Here is a 12,036-nt window from a genome sequence, read left to right as displayed (position 1 = left end):
CAGCGAGTTTTCCTCCCATTTTGTCTTTAAAAATACCTAAAAGTAAGGTGTATTAAATGTGACAGTGGTTTTCAAGTAAGCAGAGACATGTGAGAAGAGAATGAAAGTGAAATAACTGCATTAATGTGTTTTATTTAGTTTAAATTGGGGACGTTTTCAGTGGTGGTAAACACACTGGGTGCTGGGTGTGAAGCTATAGGCCGTTACCTGACACAGGTTTCTCGGCTGGCATTGATCCTTAATGGTGTAGACACATATAGCCGACGGCCGACCGTTGACAGAAAACCCCGTCGATATGATCAGTCGCGTCCCCGAGGTCCAAAAAACTGCCTCGCGACACATCAAAAAGACGAGACGTAATACGCCTCCATAACAGCAGGCGGCGCTAATCTGTAATGTTGCCCAAGAAATGAAAACCGGCAGCTGATTGGACGAACAGGTCACATGGGTTGGTTTTCTCCGGATATTCAGACCTGGACTGTCATGGCGGCCGTTCAGAATACGATCCCATATTGTACTAAAATAGTTCACTGAAACGTTTTTCTGAAAACATTTTAAGCGAGAAATAGGCCATGCAGTTGCTGAATCTGTATTCATATCAGCTCAACAAAGGTCAGTTTAAAAGATTTTCATCAGATTTTGAGAGACTGTAGTCACCTCATTCCGCTCGTCATTTCCGGGTGAGTCCCGACGGCCCTGCTGCTGACCAAACATGTCAGGTCGGCCAAAATGAACGCCGACAGCCCCCCAGACAGCCGACGACACGGGACACACTGAACCGATTTGAGTCACTGACCTCGCCAGACTGTCCCAAGGCCGATAATCGGCCTGATGTGTCTCGGCCTTAACATGATGGGCCTCATAACCAAGGGGGAACTCAAGCCATCTATGGCGCCATTTTGTTGCTAACTGGCCATCACCTCCTATTAGCATTCCGCTGACCGTCACTTGACTGCGAATAACTTTACATCAGAAATGTTTGAAGACTCTATTTGTCCGTTGTTTAGTTCCAAAGAAACACGACAATGTATAAAAGGCTTCATTACCTTGTACCTCACGTTATGGCTCCGTAGCAGACGTTTTTGTAAATATAAGCTAACGATTGTGTCATAACCAAGTGACTTACTGTCGCATAGTAGAGGAATTACCGTATAGTACAGTAGAAGCTCGCAGGCAGTTTCGACTTACATGAGCTGTTTAGGTTTAATTACTAATGTTAACTAGCATGTTAGTTAGCAATAATTAGCCTGTGCCCATGTTATCTCCTTACATCCACCTACACTCTCCGTATCTGTAAGATTGGGAATGATTGAGATTTCTCTTGGCACAGCTACCAGAAGACTTCCAACTTTCAGACACGTTGCTCACGTCACATTCTCTCAGTTGGAGGCTGCGCAGTAAAGCTGGCCATCACCGGAAAAGTGCTTCTAATAGCCTTCACTGGTCTCCGTCCAGAGCAACGGGGTCTATTGGTCCATTATATAATGTCTATGCTCATAACACAGGTTCATATTTCTCTCTTCTGCTGTACACAACCCTGACTCTGTGTCTATCAACCAGCTTCAGTTTGCTTCAAAATCTTTCTGTAACATGATCTGATCAGGTCACAATTATTTGCGATCCCACATTTCCTTGCATTTTTATTTTATTAATGAGTATAGGCTATATTATCACTGTGTTTTGTAAAATATGACACTTAACATGAAAGATCAGATGGTAATGTAGGTCGATGGAAGCTACTTTCCGCCAATGTGATTAAAAAAAAAAAAGACTCTAAAGTCTTTATAATTAGAAACCTAGAAGCCAATTGTATCTCAAAATAATGACAGGCTAGGCCTACTATATACTTTTTCAAAATAACGGGTTAGTGCAGGATACTACGTCATTATTGTGAGTTATTATTTTGAGAAGGTTTCTCATAAACAGCTTCTTTTGGTTTCATCACATTGATGTGAATAGGCTTGAGTTTTTTATTTTTTGTTTTCAATTTCCTTTCCACCTCTGTTTTTATGTGTGAGCGATTACATAGTGTATACAATCCATGACCAAAATAGTCATACATTGTGTCATGGTGTTACTTATGGATGGAATTATAGTAGGCCTAAGAATAAATATTTCCCCTTTTTCTGGGGACCCCTCAAGGACCCCTCCCCTTTGGGAACTACAGCTTTGAGACAAATGTGGTGCAGTAAAAAGCAGAATCATTTCTTTTAAAATGTAGTTAAGTAGTAGTTTGAAATGAAAATAATATAACCTGACCTCGAAATGATCTGAAGTAGCCTACAGTGCTTGAGCACATAAACGGATTAAAAGCATTTAGCAAAAAACTATTAGTACTAATAATCATGTTTCTTCTCATGAAGGCCATCATCAAACCACCTAACTTGAATACTTTGAAAAGACGCACAGCACATCTAAAGACAATCTGCAAAATCTTAGTCTGTGACTCAAATCTCAGTGACATTATGACAAAGACTGGGGATCTTGCAAGTTCACAATTTGCAAGACTCCTACTGGATTTGTTTGGGAAAAGTTTACCGTGCTGCTCCTGGGAAGAACTTCACAAGAAACGAGCAGAAACCGAAGCACTCTTTGCCCACAGCTGTCCTTGTGTGTGCAGTGGTTTCTTCTTGGTCGTAAAGACTAAAATGCAATCCATTTACAATTACTGTCAAAGCAGAACAAGTTAAAGAAACTGCATGAACCCTAAATAAATTAGGAGGTTCAAAGCACCCAAATTCTTTGAAATGGATAAATGCACTTCCAAAACATTGTTTCACATGGCCTACTCTGAATGCAGATGCAACAACCATATATTTCATTTTTTAAGAGCACAGATCTTGGAGAATTAAACATTAAGCTTAAATTCTGCAGGAAAAGAGCTCTTATTCAAGTCATTGTGTGGCCCTTCAAAGAGCAAAGTTGTTGGTTTAACAGCAAGTTTACGTGGACACTGGAGAAAAACAAAATAGTAACCCATTGTCTGCAAGGAGGGATAGTTAATGGTTGTAAAGAAAAGTGGTAGGCTACATTTGTGGAGATTACAAGGAGCTTTTATTGTAAATGTCAAGGCAATTTTAATGTGAATTCAGCAATATGTGCCAGACAGAGGAATTGACAAGGTTTCCCCTCTGACCCACCGTAAAATAAGCCAGGTTCAACAAGTATATAAAAATATATATAAATACACAAGTTAAAAAACGCAAAGTAGCCTATACGTTGAGAACAAGGAATAGAAAATTGATTGAAATCGATACTTTGGATCACATAACTGAAAGAAACTGCTCTCCAAGAAGAAATGCGTGGCTCTTAAAAGAGCCGTTGGTTTAGTGGATTAGAACAGCGTGATGGTTTACTTGGAGCTGGTGTACTTGGTGACGGCCTTGGTGCCCTCAGACACGGCGTGCTTGGCCAGCTCCCCGGGCAGCAGCAGTCTCACGGCGGTCTGGATCTCCCTGGAAGTGATGGTGGAGCGCTTGTTGTAGTGAGCCAGACGGGAGGCCTCACCGGCGATGCGCTCAAAGATGTCGCTCACAAACGAGTTCATGATGCCCATGGCTTTGGAGGAGATACCGGTGTCGGGGTGGACCTGTTTCAGCACCTTATAGACGTAGATGGCGTAACTCTCCTTCCTGCTCTTTCTCCTCTTCTTGCCGCCCTTGGCGGCGGTCTTAGTCACGGCTTTCTTGGAGCCCTTCTTGGGCGCTTTCACGGTGGCTTCTGCCGGCATATTTGCTTCGGATTGGAGTTTCTGAAACAGATGACCAAACACGCTACGGACGCCTCCTTTATATGCATCTGATGCAAATGAGACTGCGCTGTTACTCGCACAGGATTGGCTGAGCTTTTTGACTGAGACTGAGCATGCGCCAACACAAAGTAACCGTCCCAGAGCCATTAGGAGACAGAGAACGGCTCTGAAGCTTCCTAAAGCTGATGTTATTTTAGATATCAGACTTGTAACTTGAAAAAATAAATTATGTTTAATAGTGTGATTCTAAAGGCCAGACGGTACTTGAGAGCGCGTAAGCGCAAGCTTATCTGTCCTCTCTGAAAATTGACAGAGAGCAGAGCTCTGACACAAACACACACACTTGTACACACGCAGAGCTGCAGACGATGCAAACTACGTCAGCTCTGCAGTTTTGTTGAAGTCACAGAGAGTCACGGCGATGCCGATAAAGTGGTTTCAAGTGTGGTTACAGTTTTTCATAACTGCGATGTGATATTAATGGCTAGCCAAAAGCGGTTGCGGTGCTGTTGATGTTACAACAAGCCTCCTTCCTCTGTCCACCTTTGTTTGAGCGCGCCTGAAAATGGCATCTTACTCCGAAAAGTTTGGCTCACACTGGGCAAGATTAAAGTTTGGAGGAGAAGGCCCTGCTCCCAGCAGAGATTTTGTGGCTGAACAGTTATTGTTTCAGTTGTCATGGGTGAGTCCTACGGACATTTACTCCATAATCGCCCTGCCTAATCGGAGAGATTTTGAACTGGTGTTTTACCAGGAAGCCCAACTCCGACGCTTTTTGGAGGTTGTTTCCACCAAGGGGGTAAGCTTCGCTTCAGAACTCGAGCCATCATGGCACCATTTTGTTGCTAACTGGCCATCACCTCCTTTTAGCATTCCGCTGACCGCCATTTTTTTTTTACGTCACTTGACTGCGAATAACTTTACATCTGAAGCGTTTAAAGACTCTATTTGTCCGTTGTTTAGTTCCAAAGAAACACGACAATGTATAAAAGGCTTCATTACCTTGTACCTCACGTTATGGCTCCGTAGCAGACGTTTTTGTAAAAATAAGCTAACGATTGTGTCATAACCAAGTGACTTACTGTCGCATATAGAGGAATTACCGTATAGTACAGGAGAAGCTCGCAGGCAGTTTCGACTTACATGAGATGTTTAGGTTTAATTACTAATGTTAACTAGCATGTTAGTGATCAATAATTAGCCTGTGCCCATGTTATCTCCTTACATACACCTACAGTCCGTATCTGTAAGATTGGGAATGATTGAGATTTCTCTTGGCACAGCTACCAGAACACTTCCAACTTTCAGACACGTTGCTCACGTCACATTCTCTCAGTTGGAGGCTGCGCAGTAAAGCTGGCCATCACCGGAAAAGTGCTTCTAATAGCCTTCACTGGTCTCCGTCCAGAGCAACGGGGTCTATTGGTCCATTGTATACTGTCTATGGTTTCCACCAAGTCTAACGATCCGAAATGGAATGAGTGGAGCGTGGAGTCATCTGTGGCTATAGACGTCATAGCAATAGTGGTGAAATTCTGGACAGGAATTCTGGACAGGAAGAGTTGCTGACCATGATATTGAGCTCTACCTAAAACGTTACTGTGACATCATACAATCTGTATATAGACCAGTAGACAAGTATGGCATCTGGTACGGTGTCCGAAAGTACAAAGTCCGAATACATACTGATACCTCCGGTCACTTAGTCCAGTTACCCAACTCCATCTCCCTGGGTCCATACAACGGCCGCATCATATACACTGGACAGTTAACCAAATGCTTCATTTGCGAAGCTACCGACCACCAAGTGAAGGACTGTCCGACGGTGAAGTGCTGACGATGTGGTAACTTAGGCCACAAAGCCAACAGCTGTGAAAGTGAGAGCGAATGCTCCCTGTGTGGCGAAAAAGGCCACACCTTCTTCAGCTGCCCGAAGTCTTTCGCCAACAAAACTAAAGGCTTTGCTCAGCGGGGAGACACCGCTGCTCCTCCCCCCCAGCTACCCAGCAGCCTGGAGGAAAGCAGCGAGAGACAGCTACCCAGCAGCCTGGAGGACCGAAACAACAACAGCCAGCGGCGCAGCAGCAGCTGCATCTCACTCAACCCACCTTTCAGACCAGGAACCCCCATCCTGAAGTTTCTCATCATTCAGGTGAGGAGAATGATCTGAGTATAAGTGGCATAGAAAGCATGAGTGACGATAGTGATGGTGACGAAAATGAGGAACCGAGTTATGAGAGCGCCAGTGAGAGTCCCAGTTCAGATTTTAGCTCTACCGGGCTGACAGCCGGTCAGCGGGCCAGCAGCACCCCCGCTGCTGAGAACGCTGACTCCGCTCCTTGTGTCAGTAACTCTGGTTCGTTCTCCACGACACCTGATTTCCCTTCTCCAGAGTCTCAGCATGATCTTCCCTTTGAGGAAGTTAAAAAGAGAAAAAAAAGAAATCGTACTGAAACATATAAAGAAAACAAACGTGTGGATGATAAACCTTCACCATAGACTTAGTCTCTCCCCAAAAACATCATGCCCTGTTTAAAAATATCCACCTGGAACGCTCGCGGCATCCAGTCTAAATCTTTTAGATCTATGAAATTGAAATACCTTTTAGACACCGATTTTGATATTCTGTGTGCTCAAGATCTCAGACTGAATACCCATAATGACGCCACTGATGTGTGTAATATGTGGAAAATCTGTGTAATATCTATTGGGGAAAGCAGAGCCGATGGTGTTGGTATATTTTTTTTTAAAACAAATGATATTGTTATAATACGAAGAAGAGATTTAATCCCAGGTTGACTTCTTATGATTGACTGTTATTATAGGGGTGAAAAATACCGTGTCATTAATGTGTACACTGCTCCTGATAGAGTTAAAAAAACTCAATTATTTAAAAGACTTAGAGAGCTTTTAACAGTAGGCTATAAACTTATTCTGTGTGGTGATTTTAATACAGTCACTGATAAAAATGATATAGTTAGTCACAATGTTTTTAAACTACTAAGGGAAGGTAAGCTTTTAAAAGAAATATGTGATGAAGCTAAATTAATAGATGTGTGTCGTTATATTTATCCTGTCGGGGTCCAATTCACCCGCTATGACCACAAGACAAAGACTCGAATTGACCGAATTTATGTTTCTAATCATTTTAAAATCAAGCATTATGGTACAGTAATAAATGACTTCTCTGATCATTTAATTGTTATAACTGTCTTGTCATCTGAATCCTCAGAAACAAGAGGCTTCTGGAAGTTAAATTATCAGTGCCTTAAGGATTCAGATTTATTAATAGAATTAAAACAAGATATTCATAAAATCTTACAATTAAAATGTTTAACTAAATCCAATGTCGAATTGTGGGAATTATTAAAACGAAGATTAAAAGATTTCTTCAGATTTAAATGTAGAGAAATAAATGAGATTAAAAATATATATAAAGCTTTAATGGAACAATACGTTAACTTAAAACAGATGAAGAAAAGATCAAATTCAGATGATGAAATCATGTTGGAATTAAAAACACAAATTGATCATTTTAATAACGAAATATTGTATAACATTTATAAACCAACAAATACAGATAATAGAGGAAATTTAATACATACTCTTAAAGCTGGACAACGGCAAACTCAAAGTAAATTTATTAAATCCATAAAGAAACAGGACGGTGATGTAGTGTTTGATGAAAAGCAGAAAAGACAAGTGATCAGAGAATTATGTATAGAAGCTAAACATATAGAAATAGATATTGGTTGTGCAAATATTTTATTAGATAAGCTTCCCTCATACAGCTCACTGAGCTTTACGGAACTTGTGGGAAACATAAGAAATGATGAAGTGACACAAGCCATCAAACAACTAAATGTTGGTAAAAGCCCCGGCCCTGATGGCCTATCTACAGAGTTTTATCAGTTAAATATCGACGGTGTAACAAACGTCCTTACAGAGATGTATAATGAAGGTGTAAACAGTGGCTGTATGGGGGAATCCTTTTATCAGGGTGTAATGTGTTTATTATATAAGAAAGGGGATGAAAACGACATAAATAACTACAGACATCTGACCATAATGAATACTGATTATAAAATATTAGCTAAAGTAATTTTGAATAGATTAAATAATATATTAGATGAAATTATAGAAAAAGAACAAACGTGTGCCATTAAAGGCCGATTGATGTGGGATAACCTTTGTATATTGAGAGAAATGATAAATAAACCTGATAAAAAATACTTATATAATCGGGCTGGACCAAAAAAAGGCCTTTGATTATATTTCTAGAGACTATTTATGGACTGTAATGAAGTCTTATGGCTTCCCAGAAAGTTTTATCCACTTGATCAGATGTCTGTATGTTAAGTCTAGTCTGTGTATTAATGTAAATGGTGTGTTAACAGAATCTTTTAATGTAGAGAGAGGCGTGAAACAGGGCTGTCCTCTTAGGCCACGTCCACACGTACCAAAACGATCTTTTTTTTACCCGTTTTCCAAACGTATCCATATGTAAATGACTCAACGCGCTACTTCATACTCCAGGCCTATAGGCGGCGCTGGTTACTACAGAAATTCACCCAAAAACGGAGAAGAAAGGAAGTTGCACGCTGTATACAGAGAGGAAGAGGAAGTGGCGCGCTGTATACAAAACAGACAAGTAAAGAGGAGACCATAACACAAGACGAAGACGACGAAAATGGCTAGTTCAAGGAAACCAGAATCCTTTGTGTGGACCAATAGTGAAGTCGAACTGCTGCTGCGACTCACACTCGACTACAAGACGAGCAAATTACAAGAAAATGTTGACTGGGAGTCGTGCCAGTCAAAATATATGGATTTGACCAACGCGTTTCGGGCACAGTGTCCGGCGGAGGCAAACGAGGACTTCCCTCACAAGGCCACTGCACTCTCGAAAGCACAGGTGACCACGAAGCTAAAGAATATTCGTGGAAAATACAGACGGGCCGTGGACACAGGACGTCGAAGTGGCCAAGGACGGGTGGTAATGATATTTTACGAACTTTGCCAGGAGATCTGGGGTGGGTCGCCCGCTACACGCTCTATCGCCTCAAGCATTGAGACGGGTGACCTGGTGGAGTTGTCGTCAGAGTCATCAACAACGACAGAGGAGATGCCTGCATCCCCAAAGTCAACAGAGTCACCCGACTGTCTTCCTCCTGCAGTGTTGAAACAGCGCCTGGATTTGCTCCAGGTATGCTCATGATTTTAAGCTTAGCTAGCTATCTATGCTACAGTGCCGTGTCGTTGTGTTTATCTAGGTGTGTTAGCATAAGTATTCACAATATAGTTTTATATTAACTTGCCCAATACTAATGCTATGCTTTGCTTATTTCTAGGCCAAGCTGGACAGCCACAGAAGGGATTGATTAAAGAGGAAAGCACACACTGACCCAGCAGAGGAGGATCTTAAAATAAAGAGGAGGATGTTGGAGCTGTCTGAGGAGTCGGCAAGAAGTCACGCTGAAAACATGGCTCAAATAAACACAAACGTTGCAAATATAACGAGCACAATACAGGATGGCTTTTCCCTTATGAGGGAATTGCTTATCAGACCCCAGTTCGTACCCCCCCCACAGCAGCAGCGGACAATACCATGGCTACCCTCCATCATATATTCATTCCACACCACACCCAGTCTTTCAGCAGACAGCTACACCCAATCAACCTGGACAATACACACCCACACCAAGACACAGCCCGGAGAATGAGCGGTATTCATTCAGAAGAGCACTGCTGCAAGACCATGTGGAGTGACTTGACTTGGAGTGATTTATAGTTGCACTTTTTTAAAACTGTACTATTTAATAAAAAAGATTTCTGGAAGTGATTGCAGTCATTTGTTTATTTTCACTAGACACACATTATTCACAATACTTTTCAAAATGACAATCAGTACACTATACTGCCAGAATCATGTTATGACCTACTGGAGTTTAGAAACATTGAGCAGCAGGTAGGAACTGATGACATTTTTATGGGAAGACTCAAAATATGTTTCTCACTATCTGGTAACAGTTTGTATTTTGTAGCGACAGTTAAGTGAGCAACATAGGTCAAACACAGCGTTCATGGTAAACATGAACGACACGGTCTTCATAATCTTTTTAAATACACACACTGTAAATAATTTTCCTGTAAAATAACAGTAAAGAGCTGGCAGCAGAGACGCCAGCAGTATACCGTTATTTTTACGGTATTCATATGTAAAATGATATTACGGTAGTAGTCTGTAAACCAGAAAAACAGCATATTTCTGTATTTCTATAATTTACAGTAAAGAGCTGGCAGCAGGGACGCCAGCAGTATGCCGTTATTTTTACGGTATTCATACGTAAAATGACTTTACAGTAGTAGTCTGTAAACCAAAAATGCAGTATATTTCTGTATTCACACTGTTAAATTATTTCACAGTCTAATACAGTAAAAAAAATAAATCCAGCATATTTCTGTGATTATTTGGAAATTACAATAATATTCAGTTTAGGTTGTTACTTTAACTTCTCAGTTTACTGTAGACAGGCACAGTAGATAATACAATAACTAAATTTAGCAGTTTCCTAAAACATCAGTCTTCACAATCAATATTGATTGCAATGAACTTCATTATTCTCAGACAATTGCTTACGATATGCATTATTGTGAATATTATGCAAAATACGCAATAAAAACTTAAAAATCAAATACTTTTATTTCAAAGAGCAATGTCAATGTCAACATGAATACTGCTACTTTCAAAAAATGGAAAAAAAAAAAATAAACCATGTTGGACGACGCTGAAAAGAGATTTCTATTAGCAAACAGAAACAGCCTAGTAGTGTCTGCTTTAGACTATGGCAATAAACTTAAATTCTTAAATTGCTCGTCAGAGAGTTAGATTAAAATTTCCTCAAAAGTCAACTTAAAAGATTTACATATGTAATCTGCAATGTATTCTCTGCTGTATGTAAAATATACTTTCATAATAACATTTTGAACATATGCAGAATCAGCAACATTTGGAAAACAAACTTGAAAATGTGCATTAAGGCCATTTTGAAACTATTATAGTACAGGAGAACATTTGGACAATATGCATCAATAAAAACATTTAGGGATGAAACTGTTAGGTAGGCACCTGTGCCACTGCGAGCTAGACTCGCAGGTTACCTCTTAAAATTGTCCTGTGAGGCAGGCTTGTGTTTTTACGTCTTAGTTCTTGTGGATCCAGGAGAGATGACCATCACTTTGGTAGCCGCTGTACCTCTCTGCAGCGTTATTCCAGTGTTGCCACTGTCAAACAACAACGAACAATCATAATCATAACTATACAATCAGGAATGTACAGTATACACCCCAAGCTAATGCTTATAAAGTTAATAATACCAGTTCTCTAGTTGCTCCAGAGGCGTGCGACCTCTGATATACAGTATATAGCAATTGGAGCAAAAGTCGCTTTGGATAAAAGCATCAGCTAAATGACATGTAATGTAATGTGGCAATACCAGACTGTCAAAACAAAGAGAGCGAGATTAAAGAGCTCACCAATCTATATGAAGTTCCATTCAAAGTCAAGGAGATTCTTCAGTAGCATGGCGACGTGTGTATTGACTGCAGAAGACTTCTTCTGGACGATCACACCTTTCTTCTTGGAGACAACCTTGCCCCTTTTGGCCTTTGTCCCTCTCTCTGGATTTATACCAATGAAGCGCCTGAAATCAAAATAGTCTTAGATCAGAGTGAGGTTGCAACAACATACTGTTTTGTCTACATTCAATTAAATGCAATGAATTGTTTTTTTTCTCTTTCATCATTGCACAAATAGAATGGACTTGAATGACATACAGAAGTGACATTAAATGGAATTATAATAAATCCTATAGTCCAACAAAATACCGTGTGTGTGTGTGTGTGTGTGTGTGTGTGTGTGTGTGTGTGTGTGTGTGTGTGTGTGTGTGTGTGTGTGTGTGTGTGTTGTGGCTTGAAATATACAGTACTAACACCATTTTATGCAAAAAAATACATTAATTTAATTGTATATATCCATATAATGATGACAAGGAATGAAAGGGTTTTACCTCTGAATGAATTCCAGAGTGCAGGCTGGCTCATCTTGATACTGAAGGTTGAATATGTAGTAGATTGCAAACACAGCAGCAAGTCCCGTTGCAAATGTTGGTGTGATGCCCTCAGAGATTACACGGCCCTCAAAGGTGATCATCCAACCTCTAATTGTGACTTGCCCTGTTGCACCTGAAACTTCAAGTCATAGCAACATGGGAATGCATGTTAAC

The 12,036-nt window shown here is 40.6% G+C and overlaps 1 protein-coding gene across 1 annotated transcript; it reads right to left on the bottom strand.

Moving 5' to 3' along the window:
- Positions 1–3,302: 3,302 nt before the first annotated feature.
- Positions 3,303–3,747, bottom strand: LOC114553959 (histone H2B). The gene has a single exon (XM_028575439.1). The coding sequence runs from the start codon at positions 3,728–3,730 to the stop codon at positions 3,353–3,355; it is 378 nt and encodes a 125-aa protein (XP_028431240.1). The 5' UTR covers positions 3,731–3,747; the 3' UTR covers positions 3,303–3,352.
- Between the last annotated feature and the right edge of the window lie 8,289 nt (positions 3,748–12,036).

This window comes from Perca flavescens, chromosome 4 (assembly GCF_004354835.1).
Source record: "Perca flavescens isolate YP-PL-M2 chromosome 4, PFLA_1.0, whole genome shotgun sequence".
In the NCBI taxonomy this organism is placed as follows: Eukaryota; Metazoa; Chordata; class Actinopteri; order Perciformes; family Percidae; genus Perca; species Perca flavescens.
This window is presented reverse-complemented; position numbering and strand designations above follow the sequence as displayed.

Coding starts and splice junctions, on each gene's coding strand:
- LOC114553959 (XM_028575439.1), bottom strand. CDS start 3,730: ATGCCGGCAGAAGCCACCGTGAAAGCGCCCAAGAAGGGCTCCAAGAAA.